A 27,932-nucleotide genomic window follows, 5' to 3' on the forward strand; every position below is an offset into this window, starting at 1 on the left:
ACAAAGTTATTCCTTTCTTTGAATAAGCGCCTAAAAGCCTTTGTATACTATAGATTATTATCAACCATCAAGTGAACATGTTTAATCGAAGACAATGCATCCCTCAGCTGTAAATTTTTTGTCATTTTCAAATATAATAAAATTTTAAAGCCCAAGTGCTTTCTGTAATGGATTGCTTTAATTGATCTGCAAGAGAAATAATCTATTCTACATAAGAATGTCTGATACACCTTCATCTTTGACAGAATCACAAATATATTAGCTGCTTCTAGCCCATCAAGCATTCAGCTTAAAAAGGCATCTTTCATAACATTGACCGCCAACCAATTTTATATTAAATATTAAAAAAATAATATTTTATTTTTGTTTGATTTGATAGTGTGCAGATACATATGTCTATTATATTTTGACGATTTTTTTAAGAAACTATCAGGTCTCTTGATGTGCCGGACATCAGTAACCGTCAAGACGTCCAGTCATCTAACCCAGTGGTCTTCAACCTGGTGGTCCGCGGACCGGCACCGGTCCGCAAGAAATTAATCAAATTTTGTTGCAAAAAAGCAGCAGCAGATGTCACACTAACAAAAAATTGTAATTTTATAGCATTAGATTAAATAAATGATATTCTATCCAACTTTAGTTTTTATTTTGAGTTGACGCCGGTTCCCCAATTATTTTTCCCACTTTCGCCGGGCCGCGGATGTAAAAAGGTTGAAGAGCACTGATCTAACCGATCACCTGTTCATTCACTAGTATTTTTTTTAATGTTAAAAACCTTTTTTATTTACATCAATAAAGACGTTTATGGATAAAAATTAACGTTTTTTTTACCATTCTTAAAATACTTGAGAGTATCTTCAGTTACTTTGAAGAAATATTCTGAAGTCATGCTGCAGAATGCAGCATAACGTACAGAACACGCTCGCGGGCATTACTAAACGCGTTAATAACAACTCAAAGTTGGATCTTCTTTGCCAGTCACCGGTACCCCCAAGGCGCCCTCAAATGAACTCAGAGCAGGTCACCGATGACCTCCATGGCAACCAATGCGTTAATGACGTAAGTACACCATAATCATTAACGTCCAAATTAGTCTACCCTATGATTCAAAACGAGATGTAAAATTATTATCTCAACTCTTCTTAGGCCCACTGTTCACGGAGGCGTCGCTGCATAGACACGTATTCGTCATTGCACGCTTGTTGTATGCCTGCTTGCTGAGTACATATAAACTAATGAGACACTGTCGACGAAGCTGCAACGTCACAATCCCGTCGCTGCATGCAAGCTTCATGACGACAGTCGTCAAGCATGTAAGACACCCGAGCGTATCGAACTGCGTGAACGTTTAGAAAACAATAGCAATTTCAGCTGCTAAATTTTTTCAGATCTTTAGGGAGCGTAACCCTAGGGGTGGTTGACCTCGCGGCCAATGAGACTCCTGGTCGAATCCTATTAGACTGTTTATTATTTTATATTTACAAGTTTGTTAATGGACGAATATGGCGTGATGTTTCTCGTGATGTCGGAGTTCGTGCAGTTGATGATGCTCAGGATGGCTCAAGCTGCATGCGACAGGTGTCAGGAGTGTTAGGTGGGGGCGCGTAGCTGGTTCCTCAGGAAGGCTGCTGGTCGTCGTTTGCCACTGATTCCACTCTCTTGTCTCGTGCCTCAGCGTCTCGCTTCACTCTCGTGGATTGTCCTTGGGCCCTCTGCCAGTCTTGTGTCCACTGCGGATCAACTCGGATCAACTGCCGTCTCCTCGTCGGAGTCCGGGCTTATATTCTTTTAGGGGATGCACCCTTGCTGGCCAATCACGCTTGTGCGTCGATCTCCTAGCCAATCGCTGGAGTCGCTTCGTAGAATTCGAGAAATCGGATGTTGCATATTTGGAAGCGAGTTTTTGCTTGCTCCGACTTTCGAATTCTACGGAAAGGGTTTGCTGTTGTGATGATTAATTGCATCCGCACCGTTTAGTCACAAAAGGGATACTCTTAACGACCCGTGTTGTGTGGTCAAAAAAAATCCCTCTTGTGCCATGATGTTTGTCTCATTGTTAATGGTGAACATTCTTGGTTACGGGCATTAACAATGAGACAATTGCCATTTTTGGTGCGTTACTATTCATGGTGGTCGACAGTCGCCACAGATCGTCGAAAAGTACCAGTGTCTTTATAATAGTAATCTTGCAGATTATGCAGTAAAGGATATTACTGAGAAGCTTGGAGTGAGGTGGGATGTCAAATAATGTTTCGTTAGTTTATATGTACTCAGCAAGGAGGCGTACAAGCGTACAATAACGAATACGCATCTATGCAGCGACGCCTCCGCAGACAGTGTGCCTAAGTTGTGGACTTACAGAAGGAATTTCTCAAAGGGCAGTCATTGAAATAAAATAAAAAAATAGCTGAAGAATGAATATTTATTTATTAAATCATGCAATACAGAAAATTATGTTTACATTTTTCATGATAATAATAAGCAAACGAAATAAACATTGATATTATTTATCCATACTAAAATTCTTATGAATATCTTTACGAGAAAAATACACGAGACAAAATAAAACATCCACACTAAAGAAATTTACTATTGATTTTCATACACATCAATAAGTAAAATTATTGTAGAAAATAAACTACAGTACTTAAAATAGCTCAAATACGACAACGATCGTAAGTGAGTGCAAAATGTTAATCATACTACAGCAACTTGCATGAAATACGCTTATACTAAACACTAACGTCTAAATGCTTCCAAAAAAGCATTAATTTCAAATACATGATTATTATACCCTTCAGCGGAGAAATGAAAATTAATAATTATAAAAAGAAAGACAAAACGAGTGGAATGTTTTTTGCAATGGTAGTGAATAAAAATTATGAAACGAGAATGAATGCTTGTTAGTGGGACGGTGCGCTTATTCTAGCTGGGAATAGCATTTCTTAACATTGCCAGTGAAAAAATCAGTATTCTGTAAAAATATAAAAAATCCAAATAAATAAACAGCCAGAATTTCATTAAAAAGCAAGAAAGTCTACAATTCATGCTAACTTATACTAGTTAAAAATTTGTGACTAAAATATCTGTTAATATAGAATATAAGAAAGTAATAGTATCCTAAAACATTAGGTATATTTGATACATTCTTATTGATTCAAACACAAAAAACTTGCGATTTAATATATATATATATACGCATTCACAAGTAATTCACAATATCCTCAACTACATCAAAATTTGACAAGAAATGCATTTGGAAAATTGTGATTGTTAATAATTTGACAAACAGAATAATCTGATGATCGAAACCTACATTTAAAATTATAAAATACGTTAAACCACTCAATATATATTTTTTAATTTTTAATTAATTTTAAAAGAAGATTATAATAAACATCTATTTCTGAAAATAACCATATTTTCAAATTTAAAATTATGTAATTTTAAGACATGTGTTCTGAAATTCACAATGAACCATCGGTTTTAATAAAAAATAATTTCATATCGCTATTTGAAAATGTGTTTTCTAAAATGACATTTATTATAATCGTCGATGAGCAAAAATGTTCTCATCTTAACTAAATTAGTGATACAAATACAACATCTCTTGTAACTGTATAACCATTTTTTTAAAATCTATTTCCACGTCTTGCTCTATTTCCTCTACCGCGTCCCCGTCCTCTATTAGGACGCGGAGATTTTCCGATCTGACTATCACCGACTTCCGGTTCAGCAACGCTCTGATTTACTACTTCCTCCACCGGTTCAGATGTCGCACCTGTAAAAGTTGTATCATTGTCAGTGGTGGCGTTGCTCGTCTCCAACAGAGATAGCTCTTGACTCTCATCGCAAGCTGTGGTATCTTGCATTTCTGTATCTAAAATATCAACAACAAAAAGTCAAAACGATAATTAGAACACAATATAATGAAAGAGTTTTTTTTTATAATATTTACCTCCATTTCCATTTAACAAGCGTTCTTCTTCTTCGTTGTTAGCATCGTCTTCGGTTTTCATGCGTTTGGCAGATCCATCAGCATTAGCTTCGGCCTCCCTCTTAGCTGCCGCTGCAGCATTTTCCTACAAACAAAATACATAAATTACAAAAATGTCAAATTTTTAACATAAATTACAGCATAAAATGAGAAACAAACCTGAGCTTTGAAATTTCCCTTGGAATGAATCAATTGAATGTAAGCAATGAAATGCTTGTAAGTCCTGAGGTGAACTTCGGCAGTCTCGTCAGTGTCAAAATACTTCTTACAGAGAGTGCAATGTTTGCACGAAAACTCAGTAATAAAGCTCGGACCGACTGGGCGGTCATTTTTGTATCTCGGTACATTCTCTCTAGTGACGTCAGTGAGATCGTCTCCCTCCTTGTAGTCGAGCAACAGTACTACTTCCTCTTGAGGCGGTTCTTCAGTCTCATTCTTGACGGTTACACCTTCGCCTCCTTCGGTTGCACTGTTCTCCTCCTTCTTTTCACCATCGGCTGGAGCTTCCGCCCCTTCTGTCCCTTCAGTCTTTACTTCGGCTGCCTTCTTTTTGTTTTCTGGTTTAGTCTTGATCAAGTTTAATTCATCTTGAAGAGTCGATATCATAACAACTGCATAAATAAATAGAAAAATTGTTAAGTTATTGTCAATAAATAAAATAAAAAACGAAACGGCTGTAAACTGACCTTCAGGCTTGGGTCTAGACTGCACGTCCTTTTGCTTCTCTTGCAACAACTGCATATGCGGAGCAGTGAGGCGATGTTCGTCCAATTCGATCCTCGTCGAAAACTCCTTGCGGCAAGTGTTACAAGAGGGGTGCAAATACTTCTTCAGTTTTTGATGTCCGGGTGAGCGTCTGTGAGAAGCCGCGTGGAAAACGAACAGATCGCACATAGCGCAGAACACCTTCTTCGCCCCGGGTACAAATCCGCGCTTGTTGCGCTTCATTTCGTTGATTTTCAATTCTTGACGCATAGCATCGGCCGTCATATGATAACTTTGCTTAGTCTTATCCATCATGATGTTGTGAACTCTTCCTTTGATGTGATTGTCGAAAGAGCGACCGTCCCACATCTTCTTTTCGCAAATGTGGCACTCCAAAAACTCTGAAGCAATTCCGTCGAACTCGGTCTTAACGCCCTCGGCTTTCTTGGAGTCGGTCTGTTTGTCATCGGCGCCCTCGCCGTCCTTAGCGCCATCTTCGCCTTCGGCGTTGGAAGCTGCTGCATTATCGCCATTTTCACCCTCGGCATTTTTGCTAATCAAGCAATGTTACTTTAATATTTTTCATTTATGAAAATAACGATTTTTTTAACATTTGCTCCTTGAAATCCAAATTGACAGTTCCAGTACCAAATAAATAAACAAAAGCCCCACAAAGCCTAAAATATTCCCCAATTTAATTTCACTAAAAATGAAAAACTGATTGCATATTACCCGAAAGAAACTTTCAAAAAATAAAAAAGTATATTCACAAATCACTCTCGTATACATAAAAATGCAAAATCTACATTATTTTTTTAAGTATCTCATTACTTGAATAAGTAAAATAATTGGTATATATGAAATATATATATATATATTTTTTTTCATACAAAATATGAAAAAATAAATTAAGGATTTTGCATTGTCTATATGCATGGAACATCAAATGGACAACTCTTTAGCAATGTATAGTTTGTGACAATTGCATCAAATAGCAAATATTAAAACGCATACATATCATTAGTCGGCCGACAAACGTAGACTCGTCGCCGGTGGAGACGAATGGGGAAGCCGCCGCCATTGTCGATCGTGCTCGATATGCTTACCTCGGAACGTTCGGCATGAAAGCGCAATTCGCACAGGTAACAATCGCAGCGAATACGACGCATCATAAGAAATCACCAATTGAATCACTCGACGCAGCGGAAGCGGAAGATCGCCGGTGAGACAATTATGATAGCATGAGGTCGATTCGCAGAAAAGGACGAAACGACGGCGGCGGCGGTTATTTTGTTGGGAAAGAATTTGAGAAGATTCATTTTTGGCTTACCTCTCAGCAACTGATTCGCCTTTATTCTCTGAAGTCTCCTTTTTGTCTTGATTAACTTTCTGAACAGTTTTCGCCTTGTTGATGGTGTTTGGCCTCATGGGGCGACGGATTTTATTCATCATGCGATCATTGCGACCGCCAGAGGCGACACGCCTGTTCATTTGCCCCCCCATTTGCATGTTACGACCGATCTAGAGGAAATTAATGACTCCAGTAATAGAGGTCGGAACGGGAGCAGCGCAAGGCTGGTGTATAATGAAAATAATGGGGTATATATATATATATATTATATAAAATATATATATGTATCAATGTGAATCTTCTACTATATATAGAAATATATATATACACATATAAATGTTTGTTTATATAAATAAAAGCATAAATATGAAACGTTTAGTTTTAAACAAAAAACGGAAATTAACAATAGAAATTGGTCGAAAATATGAAGACCATTAAAAAATTCTCCGAAGAGAATTTTAGAATTGATCAACCATTTATATAGATATTGTAGATAAATCATAAAAATAAGATTTAAAATAATAATAAAAAGGAAAACTTAGCAAAAAAACATATATGCAATATTTTTTCTTCTATGATAAATATACAAACCTGTTACCTTTAAATTCTATCTGAACAAATTTAATTAGACTCTAAAAATAGAACACATCCCCGAAGATGTAACTTGCAAAAACCCTTAATATGAAAGCGTTAGCTCAATTGTTAAATTCATTAAACATCTCTAATTTTCTCAAATATTATTCGCAAATATCAAATGCGATTCTTAAAAATATTTACTTGTTTGTTGCCAAAGCGATCTTCTCGCATGTAGTTGGGTCCGCCGAAGTCGCGGCGCGGGTTGACATCCAACAAGGAGGGAGGCATCTGGTTCTGCCTCCGCAGCAGGTTGTTGATTAAATTGTTAGCGAGCGCCAGGGTGGCATCGGCGCCTGCGGCAGGGCCGCCTGCGTTAGGAGCGACGCCCTCTTGCCAGGGGTTCATTCCGTAACGGTCAAAGTTACCCCTCTCGTAGTTGTTGAATCGGCGCTGACCGCCTCCCATACCTCCTCCCATGTTATTCATATTCTTCCTATTGAAACGGTTTGCCATCTTGTCAGCTAAACAAAATATACACATTAGATTATTTTAGTTATTTAAGAACACACTTTGAATTGTAAAACAAATTTAATTTGTTGGCAAATTGTAAATAGAAACAAGTTCTAATCTGATTTTCAGAGCAATAAGAACATTCTGGATTCAGTGAGAAGATGGGTTCAAGTGAAGAATTGCCTTATAAACTAAATTGAACTACTTTAAAGACTGGTTTGGCAGCTATATTATTTTCAAGGCCGAATTGTCGCTCAAAGTTTTTAAATTTTAAAGCGAGACGCAATGTACAAAATTGTATAGCGTGTATCTGACGTTGCCGATTCCTACATTGCGTCTGGAGACAGCGCTGGTGTTTCAAGATGTCAGCCAAACAGAAAATGTGTAGACAATATTCTATTGATTCATTAAAATTTGTTTTTTTTTTAAGAGACTCAAAATGGGTTTAGCGAGTCCGTAGACAGATCAAATTTCGTAATGCCGCATCAAATAAGTAGTATGAATAATCCATACATGCACAATTAAAAAAGAATCGAATCGCACCGCCCAAGCTAAAAGGAGACGCGCGCATGCGCAAACGCACATACCATCCCAAGCCGAGCACGTCCGCGCCGAAATGCGTCAATCGCTGAATATACGACGAAAGCGAACCGGCACGATCGTTAATCCGCTCGAGAAGGGACACCTTGACACAATAATGCGAATCTATAATCGGCGTCAGCGTGACGCCCTATTGAAAAATGTACGCCGTACGCGTATGTATAGCCGCCGGTTCAATAACCGCTTGGAGCGACGCCAACGCCGAATCAGGCGAAATTATGCCAAAAAACAGCGCATCGACGCGAAGCCCGAATCCTTTCGACGAAAAGAACAACGCAGGTGTGTTATATTCACCTGTATTAGCCGCTTGATCGACACCTGCAGAGAAGCCGGGACGCGCTGCCGCAATATGGCCGAACTTCCGCCCGCAAAGAGAAGCCGCATGGAGTCGTAACGCTACATTTCGTGTCCATACGCTTTCAATAATCATTTTAACGATTAAAAATACTATATCGCTAAAAAAATCTTATATTTAAACGCTTGTTTATTTTTAATATATCTCATGCGAATATGCAATAATCAGTACAGAAATAAATTCCATTAACATGGGGAAAATTGATTTTAAATAAAAAATTAGAAAAATTAAAACAATAGTCGTGTCTTAAACTATGTATGTTATTATATTTTGAAAAAACTCGACTATTTTGTCCTCGTTGACGCTGTTTCATTTAGACACATTTTCGGAGGGTTACCTTAACACATAAAGAAATCGAGAAGGCTATGTTATTAAGTTTAAAAACTAGAACATTATTTAAAGTTCAATATGTAACATTTGGATTTTATATTTATAAAGAACGAATATTAGTGATGGGCAAAATTGGAAATTTTGAACGGGACGGAAAAAATGGGTAAAAACCGGAAATTTTGGAAAAAAACAGGGAATCTTGGGAATTTATAAGTAAAATTTTGTTTTTAATAAAGAGGCTAAGAAAATAATAAAACCATATTTTACATAGTTAATCATTTAGTTCAGTAAGCATCAGGAAACGTAAATTCAACATATTTAAAAATAATAAAAGCTTTTATAAAATTATTTGGCTGACCAGCATATATTTGAAATCTATATATATATGTATAATATAATACAAAATTAAAATGCGAAACCTGTGTCAATCTGTTTCTTAAGTATTTTTAATCTCCAAATTTTCCCATCGCCGTTTATTCCCACCCACAAAACCCGTTTTTCCTGGGATTACATCTGGATTCTTTCCAACGGAACATCTCTACGAAATACGAAATTCTCTACTAGAATAAAACTCAGTTGATCAGAAAGTTTTTCATATTTGAAAAAATATTTACAAGGTGTTCAAAAAGTCGGTGGTAATTGTTACCCACCCCTCCAGCCTTTACATTTTAATGTAATGTTACTACAGTAGTAATGTGATACATGACGTACTTAAGAGATTTTGTAAGACAGAGTGAATACCTCAATAATAGCAAAATATTGGAGAAGTTCGGATTTGCATGTGTTTCTGAATGCCGTAGAATATGCAAAGAAAATATTACAAGATACCAAGGAATTCTTTGTAATCAAAGAAATTGCTAACTTGATATGTGCTTAACGATAACATTCTAATCTTGCTCTTTATCATATATTTTTGAGTGCTGCCAGTATAAATAAAAGATGACTTAACGGATCGTAACTGGTCACGAACGCTTCTGTAGAAGCGGATTAAAAATATGAAACGCAACTTGGGGATTGTCATGTTCCACAATACTATTGGCAAAAGATTAGGGTATCTAAAAAAAATGCGCGCGTTGGGTGTTGAAAATTAAGACTTAAAAACTGCTTTATAATTTTTTTTCTAGAATATCCTAGGTTATTCACTGTATATAAATAATAGACAACATGTAACTTCAAATCGTAAATAAAATACTACTGCAGCGACTCAATCTGTGTCTAATTGCCACTCATCACCAAAATACTTATATATATAATTTGTTAGGTAGGTGGGTCAAAAATCTAGATTGTTGCCTCTCATTTTCAGTGACTTAATATTTCCTCCACAGGGTTAATATCCAGTCGTAGTAACTAGAAGGCTACTGGGGTTTGCAAAGAAAAAGTTGAGAATCACAGAAACCGTTTACTGTTCTCAAGTCGGCAAAAAAAAGGTGTGCTCAGTTTCAGCTTACTTGCTTTTAATTTATTTCGGCATTGTATCCCCCAGTCTATTGACATTCCATACACAAATCCTATCTCTATCACTATGTGATACTACACATGGAAGTTTAACATAATTTCCTGAAGTTAAAACGGTGCGGATATTAAAGAGAGGAGATGGAGAGAGAGAGAGAGAGAGAGAGAGAGAGCAAAAGTTATTATTTAATGATTTGAAGAAATGGTCATAGTTTACTTTGAGATATATTTTTTTTCAATAGTTTTAACTTTACATATGGAAAACCACATTATGTATTTGGCTGTGCTATGAGAAATCGTTCTCAAGAACTATTTTCCTTGAAGAAAATAAAATGGAACAAAAGTAATTTTTTACCATAATATAACGACAGGATAGCAAGAACACGGAAAGAAGTTTTTTAATTATTACATTGATTTAATATGGATTTATGTTTGAATGATTTAAATAATGATTCAAATCTTTGAATTTGTACTACTTATTCAAATAGAAAGTTATGAATCAAGCATATATGATGCTATATCTATTCAATGAAAGAAAGTTTCACTACATAATAATTATAAATTTCAATATTTCCCAAGATTAAACCCTAATTATGTAAGTTTTATATTTAATATCTCACTTATTAGTGGTAGGTATACTTAAAATTCTGATAAAATAAAAACATAGTAGTAAATATATTATAATACAGTTAAACACTAAAAAATATCTTTAATTTTATACAAAGAAATAAATAAAAGAACGATTTTTGTACTGTTGTTTATTTCATAACTCTATAAATTATAATTTGAAAACCTACATCATAAATAATAAAAATGCGAACTTTATCATCTTCAAACTTTGTATCCTATCAGATTGCGTTTCCCGATGCATTCGCCGACGAAGAACCAGAGGCCAACTTCGGCAAAGACGAGGGTGTTCAGCCAAGCTTCCTTGACAGTGAAATCTTTCCATTTTCCAGATCCTACGCCTTTTAGGATCCTACCAACGCCGGCTTTGATCTCTCCAAACTCTCCAGGAGTAGGTGGGGCCATTTCCACCTTTGCGTAATACATAAAGGTGGCCAGTTTTGGTTTGGCGAGTGTCATCAATTCTGGAAAACAAACAATTGTTTATTAGTACAGTTTTTGGAATTTAAAATAATGTAGTATATGTATGTAGTGAATTATAATGTTTTAATTGTCGAGAATCAATAATTCATCTTAAAAACTGCATCTATATATTTTTATAAGAATTAAATGCACAAACCAAAAAAATAAGCAGTACAAAGTTTTTTTGGGTTTATTTTACACAACAAAAAGTCCATTTTGACTGCATATGTGAGGAAAAGTGAATTAATTAAAACAACAAAAAGCGGTCTGCACAGTGATTTGTCTGCATCGCATAATGCAGACCATACCATGAAATATTGCCACATCCCCCATACTCATCGGACATCTTTTTTATTAAAATTAAGACCATCGTGACCTGACATGGTCAAAAGTATAAAATATATTATTTTTTAAAAATACATACAAATATCTACATATATACGTATACATACATGCAAATACATTTACGCACACACATACATATAATCATATAACTAAAACATGATAAAAAGACAGACACAGGCGGACAACCTCAGCCAGAGAAGAGTTGACAAATTCTCCAGTCCTAGACTTCACAGGCAAGAACCGTGGATGTGAATGAGAATTATAATTACCTTCCGGAGCTACTCGACCACCAAAGGGTTGTCTACTATGCCTTCAAGCAGTTTCCAAAAATGTTTAATTATATAAACACTTTTGCGAGTTGACAACGAAATGTATCCCAGCGCTCCCAAAACACTGGGAAACAGGAACAGATAGTACCCATATTACTTATTGAAGTATGAAGTATAAATATTGAAGGATTTTACGCTATACTTTTTCTAGCCTCAATTCATTACACCTGAAATCCATTAAATACAGCCAGTTTCTAGTATGCTGCTGAGTAGAGCATCATAAAGAGTGCACAATACTAAAGTATTCCTGAAATAGTGTGCATTTCTTAAGATAAAACCAAGCATCTTTAACGATCTGCTGAGTCTCTGCAATGTGCAGGATGAATTTCCAGTGTTTTTTTGAAAATAACACTGGATCCTTAGTAAAGGAAGAGCTGTATAGAATATATCCGCTGAGATGGTAGGAATATTCTGCAAGCATTGACAACCTTGAAAATTAATTAAATTGTGTGACATTTCTTTACACTGAAAGGCAATCGGTTATAGCAAGCTCACTTCCATAAAGAGTTGAGATCCTCCTGCAGGTTGAGGGAATCCGAAATCGACTACCCTCTCTTAAAAATTTTAAAGTAATCCATATATAATAAAAAAATAAGAACGATTGATTGCTGTTTCTATGTTATTATTAAATAATAGAAACAGCAATGGACCCGAGTTGGATCCTTGAGGTACTCCAGTAGAGGTCTTATATCGTTCTGAAAATGAGTTTTCATTCTTGACGAACAGATATCTATCGGTGAAGTAATTTGAGCATAAGTTTATGGGACCATCAGAACCTTTATCAAACGCCTTTTCAAAATCTGTGTATATACGTCTACTAGTAAACCAAAGTCCAATGATCTCGAAATAATTCTGGAAAACGGGAGGATCTCAAAATTAAATGAAATATAAACCGAAAAAGGTTTAAAATACCAGACTTGCATCCTTTCAAAATGTGGTCTGGGAAAAAATCTGGTCCTGGAGAAAAAATAGACTTCAGCTTGTTAAATCCGAATTCCATATCAACCAAACTAAATCTTTTAATTGATAATGATGACCATGAACGCTATGTCTCATCGTAATTAGAAGTAAAATCAGAATGGGACCCAGCATAACGATATTGAAAATATTTAGCATACCAATCGGCAATTTCTTCTGAACGTACAAAATTGATGCTGTTCCAATTCATCGATGACAGCAAGGAGTGGTCATCCCGTTTTGAGTCTATGAATTTCCAGAATTTTTTTGGATCTAAAATCAAGGATTTTTCACAATCCGTAATATAGTTCCAATGGCAATCGCAAATTATGAACTTTGCGTGCAATCTCAGAGTACGAAATTCTTCATAAATGAGAGTTTCGTGTTTGTTTCCATATTTTATGTATGACATATATTTTTCTAAGAACTGCAATTACCTCTTTCGAGAACCATATTGGATAAATTCTGTTAGTCGTAGGATATCTTCTGGAAAAACATTAATTAAAAAATACAAATTATTTTATAAAAAACCAACATCAATTGCTTGATACAATTGTGTCTAATCTGTAAGAGACAGCAAACCACCTAGATGCTCAAAATCCACGCCCCTAAACTTTCATCCATACAGTATATTCTTACGTATTTTTTCATTCATAAATAGACGTGATTTTAACTGTTTGAACCGAATGCCAATTGCGAGCGCTGGATAATAATCATCCTCTTTAATGAGGGTATAATTATTTCTTGTGACGTCATCGCAATTAACATACGTGTTAGTTAAAATTACATCAAGTTTTTTTTTTATAAACATTAATATCGGATAAATTGAACAATGAACAGGCGAAGTCAATCTCTGCACGCAAATATGGGGCGGACGGAATATTGAAATCACCTAAAATGACTATATTTTTGCCAATTAAAAATTCACTGTCAGACATGGAAGTGTGAAAAAAGACATCATTCGAAAACTCGTAGCATAGCAGTGTAAAATTATTATAAAAAGACACCGATAAACGAAACGAGGCAATATCACCTTTCGTTTTATTATTTTCGGTTGAAATATCTGTACATGTCGGTATAGATTCTTTCACATATTCCTCTACGTCGATCGTCGATGTATGAAGATGTAAATAAAACAAGTGGATGTTTCTTTTATCGCTGTTAATTGAGTTTGATACCCCTGACCCACGAATAATATGTCTGGGTTCTGAGATTGCCAATCTTGCCAACAGATTATCACTTATACAGGCTTTTCTGCGACTTCTTACAGAGTAGGGTTTTCAATAACCAAGCTACAACAAAAAGTGCATTTTGAGATTTTATCAACTCCGGAACTCCAGAAACACTCCAATTTTATTATATATTGACATAAACAATTACAAAAAATTCATTGCTTATCAAATTCAATTTCAATTCATCAAATTCAATTTCAATTCATCAAATAGGAACAAACACAAGATAAACGATTCAACTCAAAATACATCTATTTGGGATATACAGGATTAAAATGCAGGATTAAAAAAGCCAAGATAACATCCTCCTAAATGAAGAAGGTTAATTGCGTGCAAGACTTGCGCTTGCTTTGAGATGTTTTTGGGTATTGGGTAGATTTTTAGAAATATATCTATTGCAGAAGGACTTGTGACGCGACTTCGAAAAAATTTCAAAGCAGTATCTATGCATTTATATATTGAAAATCAACCGTTGCAACAGGACAGGCGTTAGCCCAATTCATCACAACAGAGTAAACACAATCAACAACTACTAAGTAAGTAGTGAGACACCTTACTAAAATCAAAGCCTGTAAATCAGTGACACTAGAAACACTAGAATCCATTACACCAACTTATTCTACTGCTATAGTGTGCTGGTATATGTTTTCTGTCTTTCTATACGGACAAGTGTGAACGTTCACAGAGTAGGCGTTCAAGAGTCTAAAGCCATCAAAATGTGGATCTGGAAATGCTTGCTCTGTATCAGTTTGGATGAAGTGAAAAATGTATAAATTATGTCGCAGATTAAGAGAGAGGAAAATACTTTTAGTTCGGTCATGTGATGTGTCATCCTGCAAAATACCAACCCCAACACCATATCACCCAGGCAAGATACAAGAGGACTGAGAAGAAGAATAATATCTTGGCTTACAAATACTGGGCAGTCATTTGGAATGAACACTACCGTCATATTTAGAACATTAGTAACTAAGATTAATGTAGCCACAATGACTGTCAAGATTCAATAAGGGATAAGACAGTAAAATAAAAAAAGTAAAAGATCGCAATGAACTCGACCAGTTTCGGGATCTTTCCTCAGTGAACAATGTCCTGATTTATTGTCAACATTTGCAAGCACTTTATATTAATTTAAAGATCTCTTTACAATAAAGATACCAAATTGGATTTTGAACACATTTAAAAATTTAAATAAAATGCTAAAATCAGAATTGCAATTAAAATAGTTGAAATTCAAATACAAAAATCAGTAACAATAGTTCTGGTTGCAAAAGCAGATAATAACATTTTATTTGGTTTATAATTCAAAAAAAAAAATATTTACATGTATAAACGTTCATCTATTAAGTAAGTAAATTTACATGCAAGCAAAATTTTAAAAGCTTTCAATTAAAACCGAAAGTGTTAATATCATATTGATCTATAAACATATTATGTAAAGCAATATATCTATTTGACAGTTCGCAACCCCATACAGAAATAGTACTATCATATACAATATTTTAATAGGATTATATGAGTAATCCAGATTGATTTTTTGATTGAAGAAGACTGCAAAGTACCAGTTACTGAGATTATATTTTTGCATATAATTCAAAAATTACGTAATTGTGGAAAAATCAATAGTAATAATGACTTACGCCCAGGAATCGTCGGTAATTTTGCTAATAAAGACGCCATTGAATTTATGGAATAGAGCACGAGCTCTTTTCTATAGTAGACTTGACGAATGTGCGCTGTCAAAAATCAAACATGCCTATAGGAGCTAAAAATCTTGGAAATGCTAAAATAAAAGCTAACATACGTAATATTAGATTAGTACACCTACGATACTACAGATTTAAATAAAATACGCAAAACACTAAAAATATTCAGGATAAATTTGCCTACGCAGATAACAACTATTTTTTATTTAAATTATGTCACAGGCTTAGTGGAGGTTTAGTCAGCCGAATTGTGACAGTGTAAAACAAACAGGAGTATGGCTCAATGACATATTGTAACATAGAAAAGAGGGAGAGTAAAAAAATCACGAAAACCTGTGATATAATTTATGGAAGCCGCCTTATTGTTGTTCCATGTTTTTATAAGGATAAAAATATGCGGATAATGAGTAAAATATGAGGATAAAAAATAAAATAAAAATTCACTTTGTGGCAAAATATTTTTTTCTAATAAATTAAAAATATTATCAAAAAAATATAGGGCATGATTAGTAAAAACATACATAGGATACTTGTTAGTTAATGCGGCGCTAGGCCCAAAAACTATCAGTTGTTACTCTCTCTAGCGTGGTCTCACTGCTGTGCGCATGTGCCTCTTAGCCAATTACTGTTCGTGCGCTTACGAAATTAATATTTGGAGTGAAAATAAATATAAAAATATTTTATAGTATTAAATTTCATAGTTGTAAAATTTCATAGTTGCCAAACGTCTATTTGTTGTTCAAACTCAAATCTAACATAAACAAATATAATGCTATAATTACTAATTTGGTTGGGTTAGGTTTGGGTTTGAACAACGCGGGAAACGTAGTGAGGAATAAATACTGATGATTTTTGAGCGAGGCGCCTTGGTAACTAACAAGTAGCAAAAATATAATTATAATGATACACATTACTATTGGTCGATATAATTTTTTTTATGTAAAACATAATGCCCAAGGTAGCAGGCATACATAGCCATTGCTGAAACCAGTGCTGACTAAAAATCTGAAAAATATCGTAGGAGTCTTTTTTATTCTTCTTGTGATAGCTACTCTCGAGAATTGCCACATTTCCCCTCTCAAGCCACCACATTCTTTCCCACGTTGATTTTTTTTATTATCTCCAGAGACTTTAGCAGTTATTTTAGTGTCATAATATCTGATTACACACTGTGTGTGTAATCAGATATTATGTTACACACTGTGTGTGTGTAATCAGATAATAATAATAATTTAAATATTTTAACAGTAATAATACAATGTTTCGTATCTATGTTCTTCTTGAAAAATACTAAAATGTATAAAAAGTGCTAAAAGATCCATAATCGCCATAACTGAAATTGGGCTAAATAAAAATATTATACCACTCGCACACTCTAAATATGATGGCAAGCTGGTTTATTCGACAAATCAAGAAAGAAAATGCTGGTTTATTCACCACATCAAGAAAGAAAATGAAGGAACACTTCAAATCAAAAGTACATGAAATTGCGTTCAAATTGAAAATGATTAAAAATATAGTGCTATTGTCAAAGCCATCGACAACATGGTTGATTCAACGTGCCAAATATTGACTACGGTGTGTTTGGCAAAAAAAATTTAACATTTTCTGACATGGTAAGCAAAGTTGCGCTTCAGTTTGCAAGTGGGTTTGATCTGGGAGTTGAAACACATTCGTTAATATCCCATTTCATACTATTGTACGTTTTTTAGCTCTTAGTTAAAAATCACAATTAGTCGTTTATCAGTGTCGTCGATAACACTGAATAGCACACGATGCCCTCAGGCTTACCATAATTATAAAGTTTTAAACCGGGACAGCTAAAAAAGTGATTTTGAAAATTTTGTGAAACCGGGACCGATGGTATGAAACTTTTAAATAATTTTGTTGTTAAATACTTTTTTATGTAAATTGAAAAATTTTCATAAAAAAGTTTGCACTTATTATTTGTGCTGGCAACATTGCTTGGAATGACGGAAAGTGTTCTTGAACATTCCAGCCGGTTCTGTTATGACTGCCGCTAAAGTAAAACGTGTTGATATGTCCGACGACGAAGAAGTTGACGTGAGTATATTTTTATAAACAAATTTATTAATTAATCAAATTTAGTACAAGTAGAGTTTATGCACTTATAATTTTTAAATATGGCGAAGCAATTCAAAATTTAGTATATGTAAAATAAATAGAAAAGTATCATATGACAATAAATAAGAATACCTAGCATTCTTATACACTATTATGTTATGAAATATCATTATTGCACAATTTTAAATCATTTTAAAATGTAGGTTATGTATATGTTTTGTGTTGTTCTTGTTTCCATATGTTTCATAAGTAATTGAAATTTTTTTTCAGGATAAGAACAGACGAAGTCCGTCTCCCGATATTAAATCGACGGCAATCGTTAAATATACATCGGTGAAATGCCCCATAGGATTTTCCAAATTACAATGTAACACAGATTTAAAGTTACCTCCGTCTAATTGGTTAAGTAGTGCTACCGATTCATATGGACTTCGGCACGCTCTCTTAAATCAGTCAGTTAGATTTTCAAGGTATGTAAATATCTAATTAATTAATTGAAATTGTAACAATATTTCGTATTTTTTCTTTTCGTATCATAATTATTTTTTATAGTTTTCGAATGGCCCACATGTTTCCCGATTGTGTAGGCGAAGTGGATGTAGTCTCGGGAGCTGAATGTATTAAAAATTTACTGAAATTACCATATCACCAAAATGGCGTTGTAAGTTTTGAATATACATACATAAGTATATAGTAGGTTCTGAAGAAGAGTGTTACAACAAAAAATTAATACGAGTTCAGGAGAAGCATTTTGAAATTTGCATGATAATAAAACATCAAAATATAAAATAATGTAACAAATGAATATATGATTTTTATCTATATTGGGGTATTTCTACTATCTTTTACAACTATCTTTTTTTGTTTTCAGTATAGATTTGCGATAATTTGGAAGTTATTATCGTCTATTTCTGTACATTTTAATATTTTTATCATTCTCCCACAGGGACGTCATTTCTGCCAGTCAGTGGTCGGTTTTTTAATGTTCCGATTAATTAGTAATTTCATATAAATATCTCAAAATATATTATTTTTCAGTTGTGATGGTCTTCTTTTAAACTGTCAATATTATTTAATTCATCAATATAATTGTATAATAATTGTGTGATATTAATTTCAGGTCAGCATGATAGTGCATAGAGTTGAAAATACGCTTTTATTGGACAATTTTGATGTTTTTCAATATTTAAAAAAATCAGAATGGTCATGGATGAAAAAATTTTTTTATGAGAATTTTTTAAAATCAATCAGCGCCGAAGATAGATTAAGATATGTGAAAAACAAGAGTCGCTTAGCGTTGCAGCAAAAGAGTTTGGTCTCTAAGTTTTTGTATCACAGTCTTCCGCCGTCAAAGAGTAATGATATTAGAGATGAAGATTTCATCAAATGTCAACCGTCCACTTTACCGATCGCTGGTCCTACGCTTCCGGATCCAGACGATCAGAAGAACATTCCTAGTTTTTCAAATCATACCTATAATAGAAACGTTGTGTGGACTTTTGAAGATATTCAAATGTTAATCGGAAGCGATATGCCTATTTTTGGTGGAATAGATCGCCCATGCGTTAGTTTGCGACTTCAAAACGCCAGCGAACCCATCAATGTGTTAACAGGCATCGATTACTGGTTAGATAATCTGATGTGTAACGTCCCCGAAGTCATTATGTGCTATCACTTAGACGGAATTGTTAGGAGATACGAACCGATTAAGACTGAAGATTTACCGAACATGAAAGATTCCAAGTTTTCACCAAAAGTTATAAGAAACGTAGCACAGAATATATTGTCTTTCTTAAAAAGTAATGCCACAAAAGCAGGACATACGTATTGGCTTTTTAAAGGAACTCATGACGATGTCGTTAAATTATACGATCTGAGTACTTTATGCGATACTTTTGGCAATTCGTCGGATCAGAATCCTTTTACGGTGCCCGTGGCAATGCTATTGTACAGAGTGGCGAAGAATATGAAGTTTCCTTGTCAATCGGCTCATATCAAGATGCTGTTGGAAAATTGCATAAAACTTTTACCGGTCGACCAATATCCTCATATTGTTGCTTCATCGCATTTTATGCTTGCAAATTTGTATATTCCGATGGATACGAATCCGACATCACCAAATTTTAATAAACGTAAGTATCATTTGATTATCAAAATATCTATATTTGTATATATATTTACATATAAGATACAGCTTTAGCTATAATAGTGTTATATACAATTTAAAAGATGCTCACTAATACGGCCAAAATTGTATGTGTATGTGTCATAATTTATTGATATTTACAGCGTCGACGTCTAGCGAATGCGAATGTGGCGATCCAGAAACATGTAGACGGCAAGAGTTTGATGATGAACTAGCTCCTCCCAGAATGCAGTTTGATAAAGAAGATGATTCGAGCGATATGCTAGAAGAAACGATAAACGCAGGCAATTCCGATCCTAGTAAATTAAGTGAACAGATGACTAGTGGCGATGTGACAATTCGAACTCTATTAGCTCCTAATAACCATTTCTCGACATCTTCGACACCACCGCCAGCAGTGACAAAGAAAACAGAAGATAGATGTCTTTTGGCTCTTAAACACGTAAATAACGGACTCTCAGCTTTGAAGTTTTATGCTTTATTTAATGCAAATAATAAAGAAAATACAGTAAGTGTTTGAATGCATTGACTCATTTATATCTGATCTAATCAATTTAAATTTATTGTGTGAAAAGGAACAGGTATTTAAAGAAGAAGAAAATCCTAAAATGGCCAAATCTTTTGAACCCATACCGATGGGTTACAGCTCAGCTAAAGATGGAGAACGGAAAAAATCAGACACTCCAGTTCAAGCAGATAAAGATGCAGTCGAATCCACTAAATCTGAGAAGACGAGTAGGAGACGCAAGAGGGACGGAAAGAACAAGAAGAAAGTAAGCGAAAGTCAAAGTAAATCAGACGAATTAGAGAGCGTGAGGCAAAAATTAGACGGAATAATTTTACGCAAAGATGGCTCATTGCCAACTTTGCAAGACGCTTCTGGAACTGAAGACATTTCGTGGAAGGTTCATTTGAAAATATTGCTTTATGAGAAAGCTAGTCTTTTATGCGCCACTCTCGCTGAGCAGTATTTCACAGATGGAAAATACGGACAGTCGTATAAATATATTAATATAAGTCAAAAGTGCAAGATAGTCTTGAACACAATGTTAAACACCAACAACTTTGAAGACTGCAATTTGCTGAGGAGAGCTGGAGATAATTTATATCAATTTGCTAAAAATTGGAGCAAATATGAGTTGGAATATTCTAAAATTTTAAAAACCTCATCGGACAGTGAGAAAGATATTATGGCTGAGCTAATTAAAGATCTGGAGAAGTGCTCCAAAATTGATAAAATCAATATAGCAGCACTAGGTTTGTTAAATTTAAATTATTTTAACTTTATGATTTAACAATATATTGATGTATTTTATGTTGTAGATTTTAAACAGCCTACTAGTATGGAAAGTTCTATGATAATGAGCGGCGAATGTTACAGTAAAGCTCATAAAATGGCTCAAAAGGATCGTAAGGAAGAACTATTAAGGAGAATAGCTTCCGTTAAAAATGAATTAGGTCTTATGTACATGTATAAAGCTCAAGGTAAATATTTGAATAATATTTTTGATTATTATGAAGCATTAGTTTGTTTAATATGATGATACATTTTAGAGCAAATATACGGCTATAAGAAAAAGGAAGAAGTTAAAAATAATAATAAAGAACCTCTGTATATAACTTTTTCGAGGAAATCTTTCACCCTTTTATCGGAATCTGCAAAGATATTCGAACAAGTGAATGACGTGCCCAATTTGGCATTGCTACATTGCAATATGGGGCGATATATGCGCTTTAGAGCTCATTGTAACCAAGCAAATAATAGGTGATTTTATATTAAACACTCGAGTACATTATGTAGATTGTTTTGATGTAAATAAATATAATATTTCAGTCCCGAACAGAGGAAATTTTACTCGGAAGCTATTGAGCACTATGGACAAGCCTTACAATTGTTGGTGAGGGAGAACTGTGATAATGTAAAAGACTCAGTGCGTTGGGAATTGAGCAGCACTTTATTTACTCAAGCTTGCCTTCTACAAGATTCGCCTCAAAACATTCCAGAAGTGAGTATCCTTACATCTGAGTCATCAAGTTGAATTATTTTTTAAGCCATATTCAATATATTTTCGTCAAATGTTTCTTATCTACGGAAAACAATTAGAAACATCTAATATATATCATGACACACTAGAAACAAGATGTTTATATATTAGAATTATTTTTCTTCATTTTTTTATCGCCAATTCAATTGGTATTGTGACCATTACAATTTATTCTGACTTCTTTAACACATTGTTTGTGGGTACAAACTGCAAGCCATATCTCGCTTGGCGCATGTGAAAATCGAGGGCTTATGCAGAATTATTCGCACGCAAAAAAATCGTTATAACTTCTAAAGTATATAATATAATTTAATACAATTTTAAATTCCAAACTCATATATACTACGTTTTCAAACTCTAAAGATCCATTGAAAAATCATTTATATAGTCAAGTAAAACTAACACAATGCGACAAGTGTGATAAAAAACCCTTCCACCAACTCCATGTCAATGAACCATCCCTATCGAGATATATAAAATAAGATTTGAACAGAGTTGCAATACAAAAGCGGCCCATTAAAAATCTGGCATAAATATGATCTGTTTCAAGGTTTCGTGAAATAAAAGAATAGTTCATTATTAAAAAAGATATATAAAACTGATTTTTATTACAATTAATCGTATACAAAAAAAAAAATTTAGAAGTGTTTTGTGTAGTGTGAATTGTGATGTAATGGAGAGCAATGAATCCGTCGTAAAAATAACCAATATACCTGACTTCCACCACCAGTCAAAAATAAAACGTATTTTTACAGGTCCTGCATACCAGCAACAATTGAAAAAAAGAGTAATTTAAAGTGTTCCGCAATGTGTTTTTTATAACTAGATGATTCTTGCAAGCTTCAAATAAATCTCTCCTTAAACATAAAACGCATTATCTTTATTTTGAGGGCAGACTTCATTTTTCGCATTTTTACTGTCAGTATGGATTTCTTCACCAGAATTTTCTTCATTTAAGACAGAAATTTGAGGATTTGTACCAATTTGATAATAAAATCGTTGATAATCGCTAAATGATTATATGATTATTTAAACAAAAAAATTTTGCAGCAAGATTAATCCATCATTGAGATTTATATTTTATATATAAATACTCGAATTACTCGACAAAATAATTTGAGTAGTCGAGTACTTGAATACATAATAAAAATTGCAGGTTACCCGGGACTCAATACTCGGGTTGGCATTCCTATATATGACATTCATATTTTTATTATAGGCCGCCAGCGAAGCAGCTGAAGCTTTGCGATTAGCTTTGAGAAACTGTCCACTCTCAGATGGACCCAGGCAGTGCTTGTATCAATTCCGTGCTGGATTATTGCATTACAGATTGGCCTCCTTATATCATAGTCAATTCAGGTATTTATAATACTTAATTTTAGTCACTCAAAGATTATTGTTGCAATCAAAAATGTGTTTTGTATATTTTAGGGATACAAGTAATGATCCTGTTAAAACAAAGGCTGCTTTTGCTATAAGTAAAATAAATTATGAACATGCTTATTTATTATTCTTGCCGTTAGAAGACACAACTATGATTATGACTGTTCAATTAAAGCATGTGGCTTTATTAGAAGTACACGCAAACAGTGAGTTCTTAATATTGTTATATTAAGAGTAAATGTTTATTAATTTATTTTTGAATTATTTCAGATGCACCGGGATTAAAATTAAAATATTTACAAGATGCCTTGGAATTATTGTACCAATGTGAGCCGGTGCTGAAGCTGATAGGAGAAAGAAACGCTCCAGTTAAAAGGTTGGACGACATCGAGATTGACAGTGGTTCTCTCAATAGTTCAGGATCTACGACGGAAGACGATATGGAAACTGAGATTAAGTTGATTGCTCTGTATGAACAAAGACTTCAGTTTGTATTGAAAAGTTTGACCCAAGTGTGCATACAAAAGCCAACTGCTTGGAAAAAGGAAAACGAAAGCCTAGTATCGTTTTATAAAAACGCTTACAGTCTCACCCTTAAAATGAATAGGGACGATAAGGCAGATTGTAAAAGTTTTGCAAAGAGCGAGTACGATATGTTAATTCAAATCAAACTCCTTCAAAACAATAGTAATTCGTAATGCGGTTAGTCAAAATATCCCATTATATATTATAAGTATATATTATTTTTCAACAATATTTAAATACAGTAATACTCCTCTGTTTTAAGTTAGTTTTATATTGAAAGATTTTTTGAAGAACAGTTTTTTAAAATATAGGAACAAAAATCCTTTGTTTGAATTATGTGTTGTTTCGTTCTCAATAAAGATTGTCTTAGTTTTGCATAGGTGGCCCTAAAACAATGATTTTAGAGCAGACAAGTGGATGTTGAGGGGTGTCTATCGTTTATAAGGGAGTGCAACTAAGCAAAATCGAAACAGATGGCATTCAATATAAAAAACATTTATACTGGAGGGAGGAAGTGAGATATTTTCCTCAGGGTCTTAAAGTGTAGCTGAGCATTATTTGGAACAGTCAGAACTCAATATAATAAATATTTATATGCGGAGGATATAGACCAGTGGCGGTTCGTCCATATGGTCTGCGGGGCTGCAGCCCTTCCAGTATAGAATATAATAATCCTGTTTTTAAATATTTTTATATATGTAATTTATTCGGTAAATTATTTTTCTCAAATATATCTCATATTAGTACATATGATATTTTTATAAGGGATATTTTTTTTCAATCTTTCAACTTTTATTGCTGTAGCCCCATCACTATAAATTCTTACAGGCCACCACTGATGGGGACTACAAAATATGATTTAAATCAGTAGTAGTATTGTTCAGAGTAAACATAGACACATATATATTGAATTTAAGATATATGTAATGTCTATTATTTGTTTGACGACTGCAGCTCCTTAAGTTGCAATATTATTTTTACTTTAAATCTGAGGAGTTTTTCTGTAAAGGTAGCTAACTTTAAGTCATATTTTATTGTATAATGATGTGCAGTGTATTGATCTAATTTGTTACATTTTTTATTCAAAATAAAGATAACTAGTCAACAATAAATTATTTTTATTTAAAAAGATAAAAAATATCAACATCTTTCAAAAACCTTATATAGATCAGGTAAGTTTGCTATTTGTAAAATGACACCGTTTTCTGTGAATTTTTTTGGCGGAAGAAAATATTTTCTTATCGCTGTGTAAATAACGTGTTCTTGAGTCCAATGTTGCAGTTTTACAACACCCTCGTCAGTACTAGAGTTTTGCTGCGAATAAAATAACGCAGTCTCTCGGCAAAAAGTCTCGAAACATTCCTTTTCCGAGCTCCATTCGATTTCAGTGGCTAATCGCAGGATGTATAAAGGTAGAGCCCCCATGTACGGTGTGTAGTTTTCTAAAAAATATTATCAATTCAGTGATAATGTTATTTGGATTAGACTGATAAAAATTGTGACGTTTACTTAATAGTAGCGGCAGTGATAACAAATTGCCGTCTTCATCGATTTCCATTGAAAAATACTCCAAGAGCATCGGTCTTTTAGCGGTAAGTAAAGTTTTCACCTGTTCGGCCAACTCGCTCTTTTCCCCTATAAAATCCAATAATTTATTTATGATGTCATAATACTAATTATAGAAATAACAAACCGTCTTCGGGAGACCATCCGGAAACTGGATGATCCAACGCTAACATTGCAAGATCGAAAATTGCGATTGGTGTTGAAAATTTCATTACTCCGAAATTTTGAAAGTCATATAATAAAATTTCATAGAATAGTTCTTCCCTAAAAAATTATTTATGTAATAAAAACAAAACTTTCGAGTACACAAAGCAAACTTACATGAGTTTAATAGTGTTACATAGATACATCTTTGTTGAATGTTGAATGAGAGCTTTCGATTCATCAATACAGCCTATGAAAATTAAATTCGCTAAAACCTCTCGTAAGTTTGCATTACATTTTTCTTCAACGTCTGAACGAAGCGTTTTAATACTAGTCAGTTTAGTTTCAATCCTTTGCTTTGAAAACTTTCTCGTCTTAAACGATTCTTTAGGATTTACGTAACTTGATGTGTTATTTACATTAACCATAGTATTAGGCTTTGATGATTTACTCTCGATTATATCATCAGTACAATCCATTTTTTCAGTATTATTATCGTCTTCATTATGATTGTTTTCTTCTAATGTAACATCATCGCCATTAGTTTCTTCCTCAACGTTACTTTCATTAATAGTTTCGCTATTATCAAAGTTGATTGTTAAGCCAAAGAATTTATCTAATTTTTGATCTGTAGAATCCACGCGTACTAAATTTTTAGCATAAATTGCTTTATCTCCATATTTGGAAGGTTTATCTTCAAGTTCGATTATATCAGGTTTAGTAGCTCCTGGTAATCTCGACTAAAATTATAAATATTAACACATTGAATACACACAAAATGATGACTAGGAGGGAACATTTGTTGTTATTCATATATTAAAGCATATGTCATAAAAAATATAATATTTACTTGAACATAGAGTACTCTTGATGTACTACATGATAATAACTTTGCTTCAACGACTGTCTTGATTTTATCTATAATTTGTTCCTCATATAAAAAGTGCACCTCATGTTTTGTTGGATGGACGTTTACATCAACGTTTTGGGGTTCTGATATATTTATTATTATAATTAAATATCATAATAAAAAATATATTCAAAATAATAATTAAATACAAGTACCTATTTCTAAATTTAAATACACAAATGAATGACCATTTTTGGGTAAATAAGTTGCATAAATCGTATCTAGTGCTTTTTTGATAGCTGAAAAAATAATCCGTTAAATTGCATATATTATAATTAAAAAAAAATATTTTTATTTTAATCACCGGTAGATTCTACAAGACGATGATTAATAAATAGCAATAGAATCCCTTTCTTGGTAGAATAATTTACATTCGTTACATAGCCATGTAATTTAATTTTTAAAGTAGCATCTTCTGCTGATATTTCCATTAATTCTTTAGCAATGTTATTACCATAAACCTGAAATATATAATAAATAATTAAAATAGTTTTTTTATATAATACATCATAAAATCACACGCACAGTTCTTATATTATCAATAAAAGTCGATTTCACCGGAGTTCGTAAATCGGTATTTTCGCCAAACTTTTTCAGCACAAAACCTATGGACGAATTATGTACAGCGTAACTGCCAACGACATCAAAAATCTTCTGGTACTCTTCGACTGGACTTCTCAAAGCCTTTTTTCTCGTGATCACATTAAAAAATAAATCTTCGACTGTAATCTGTGTGCCTTGATTTCCGGCACAAGGTGATATAGAGCCCTTTAAAGCTCCGTCTTCATAATTTGCTCTAAAAAAATAATTTTCTTAATCGTCACAATACATATTTTATGATAATTGTATGCATATAAAATTGTATACAAACCTATAAGCACACTTTTCATCTGCCGTTTTAGTTTGAATCGTCAAGTGTGCAATGTGACTTATGCTCGCTAGAGCTTCACCCCTAAAACCGTAAGTTTCAATGTTACTCAAATCTTCATACTTCTGTAGTTTTGACGTTGTAAATCTTTCGCATACGATTTCTAAATTATCACGACGAATGCCAGTACCATTATCTTGAATCTGTTATTATATTAAAATATTTAAATTTAATATGTTTCATCTTATATTTATAATTGTATTACCTGAATATATTTGAGTCCTCCAGCTTTCACTGTGATTTGAATTGAGGTGGATTTAGCATCTAGGCTGTAAATATATTAAAATAAAATTATACATTTAAACTGCGATAAAGAAACATAACATAACCTAATATCATTTTTTTTATATAATATTTCTTGCATATTAACTCGCCTGTTTTCAATTAATTCTTTAAGAGCATTAGCAGGTCGTTGAACTACTTCTCCAGCAGCAATTCGATTCACAACGGCCTCTGGAAGGCGTTGAATTTGTGGGGCTAACATTTTTCACCTCCCGCCAATCATACATTTGACACTTGGGTTTTTGGTCATAACAGCAAATTGTTAAACCAGAAAAAATATTTCTTTTAAAATAGTTAAAATCACGGAAGAAACAAAAAATATTGTAGTAGCAATTTTTATAATTTCTGTAAAAGATTAGTTTTGAAGTCATAAAAAACGGTGAA

General features: G+C 33.6%; 4 protein-coding genes across 6 annotated transcripts; 1 reads left to right on the plus strand and 3 right to left on the minus strand.

Annotated features, from left to right (window-relative positions):
• Window positions 1-2,404: 2,404 nt before the first annotated feature.
• Pep (Protein on ecdysone puffs) lies at window positions 2,405-8,114 on the minus strand. Of its 2 annotated transcripts, XM_088200842.1 has the most exons (8): window positions 8,034-8,114; window positions 6,831-7,150; window positions 6,033-6,223; window positions 4,684-5,255; window positions 4,157-4,608; window positions 3,959-4,082; window positions 3,782-3,880; window positions 2,405-2,974 (listed from the first exon to the last, which is right to left on the minus strand). In XM_088200842.1, exons 2-8 carry the CDS (start codon window positions 7,140-7,142, stop codon window positions 2,967-2,969), a joined length of 1,758 nt encoding a protein of 585 aa, XP_088056968.1. In that variant the 5' UTR covers window positions 7,143-7,150; window positions 8,034-8,114; the 3' UTR covers window positions 2,405-2,966. The 2 variants fall into 2 exon arrangements, with proteins under 2 accessions (XP_088056968.1, XP_088056967.1); XM_088200841.1 differs by having other exon boundaries at window positions 2,405-3,880.
• Window positions 8,115-10,619: 2,505 nt separating this feature from the next.
• Window positions 10,620-15,829, minus strand: LOC148228132 (ATP synthase F(0) complex subunit g, mitochondrial-like). The gene is made up of 2 exons (XM_088200308.1): window positions 15,469-15,829; window positions 10,620-10,967 (listed from the first exon to the last, which is right to left on the minus strand). The coding sequence occupies exons 1-2, from the start codon at window positions 15,506-15,508 to the stop codon at window positions 10,708-10,710; spliced, it is 300 nt and encodes a 99-aa protein (XP_088056434.1). The 5' UTR covers window positions 15,509-15,829; the 3' UTR covers window positions 10,620-10,707.
• A 1,665-nt stretch (window positions 15,830-17,494) lies between these two features.
• On the plus strand, window positions 17,495-24,830 carry LOC148228133 (erythroid differentiation-related factor 1). The gene is made up of 12 exons (XM_088199265.1): window positions 17,495-17,598; window positions 17,890-18,089; window positions 18,172-18,280; window positions 18,740-19,751; window positions 19,909-20,273; window positions 20,341-21,022; window positions 21,089-21,250; window positions 21,320-21,530; window positions 21,600-21,771; window positions 23,030-23,169; window positions 23,242-23,399; window positions 23,464-24,830. Exons 1-12 carry the CDS (start codon window positions 17,545-17,547, stop codon window positions 23,889-23,891), a joined length of 3,693 nt encoding a protein of 1,230 aa, XP_088055391.1. The 5' UTR covers window positions 17,495-17,544; the 3' UTR covers window positions 23,892-24,830.
• Window positions 24,820-27,863, minus strand: Mlh1 (DNA mismatch repair ATPase Mlh1). Of its 2 annotated transcripts, XM_088199268.1 has the most exons (12): window positions 27,641-27,784; window positions 27,472-27,535; window positions 27,365-27,409; window positions 27,210-27,290; window positions 26,864-27,134; window positions 26,643-26,799; window positions 26,494-26,577; window positions 26,279-26,421; window positions 25,606-26,168; window positions 25,412-25,548; window positions 25,228-25,353; window positions 24,820-25,160 (listed from the first exon to the last, which is right to left on the minus strand). In XM_088199268.1, the coding sequence occupies exons 6-12, from the start codon at window positions 26,767-26,769 to the stop codon at window positions 24,859-24,861; spliced, it is 1,482 nt and encodes a 493-aa protein (XP_088055394.1). In that variant the 5' UTR covers window positions 26,770-26,799; window positions 26,864-27,134; window positions 27,210-27,290; window positions 27,365-27,409; window positions 27,472-27,535; window positions 27,641-27,784; the 3' UTR covers window positions 24,820-24,858. The 2 variants fall into 2 exon arrangements, with proteins under 2 accessions (XP_088055394.1, XP_088055392.1); XM_088199266.1 differs by having other exon boundaries at window positions 27,210-27,409; window positions 27,641-27,863.
• Between the last annotated feature and the right edge of the window lie 69 nt (window positions 27,864-27,932).

Source organism: Plectrocnemia conspersa, unplaced genomic scaffold (genome assembly GCF_051122295.1).
Source record: "Plectrocnemia conspersa isolate PC_06_02 unplaced genomic scaffold, ASM5112229v1 ptg000012l, whole genome shotgun sequence".
In the NCBI taxonomy this organism is placed as follows: domain Eukaryota; kingdom Metazoa; phylum Arthropoda; class Insecta; order Trichoptera; family Polycentropodidae; genus Plectrocnemia; species Plectrocnemia conspersa.

Coding starts and splice junctions, on each gene's coding strand:
- Pep (XM_088200841.1), bottom strand. CDS start 7,142: ATGGCAAACCGTTTCAATAGGAAGAATATGAATAACATGGGAGGAGGT. Junction 4,083..4,156: donor AGGGAAATTTCAAAGCTCAG/GTTTGTTTCTCA, acceptor TTTTGTTTGTAG/GAAAATGCTGCAGCGGCAGC. Junction 3,881..3,958: donor CTTGTTAAATGGAAATGGAG/GTAAATATTATA, acceptor TTGATATTTTAG/ATACAGAAATGCAAGATACC.
- LOC148228132 (XM_088200308.1), bottom strand. CDS start 15,508: ATGGCGTCTTTATTAGCAAAATTACCGACGATTCCTGGGC. Junction 10,968..15,468: donor ATTACCGACGATTCCTGGGC/GTAAGTCATTAT, acceptor TTTGTTTTCCAG/AATTGATGACACTCGCCAAA.
- LOC148228133 (XM_088199265.1), top strand. CDS start 17,545: ATGACTGCCGCTAAAGTAAAACGTGTTGATATGTCCGACGACGAAGAA. Junction 20,274..20,340: donor CAAATAATAAAGAAAATACA/GTAAGTGTTTGA, acceptor TTGTGTGAAAAG/GAACAGGTATTTAAAGAAGA. Junction 21,772..23,029: donor CGCCTCAAAACATTCCAGAA/GTGAGTATCCTT, acceptor TTTTTATTATAG/GCCGCCAGCGAAGCAGCTGA.
- Mlh1 (XM_088199266.1), bottom strand. CDS start 27,750: ATGTTAGCCCCACAAATTCAACGCCTTCCAGAGGCCGTTGTGAATCGA. Junction 27,135..27,209: donor GATGAAAAGTGTGCTTATAG/GTTTGTATACAA, acceptor TTATTTTTTTAG/AGCAAATTATGAAGACGGAG. Junction 25,161..25,227: donor ATCACTGCCGCTACTATTAA/GTAAACGTCACA, acceptor AATATTTTTTAG/AAAACTACACACCGTACATG.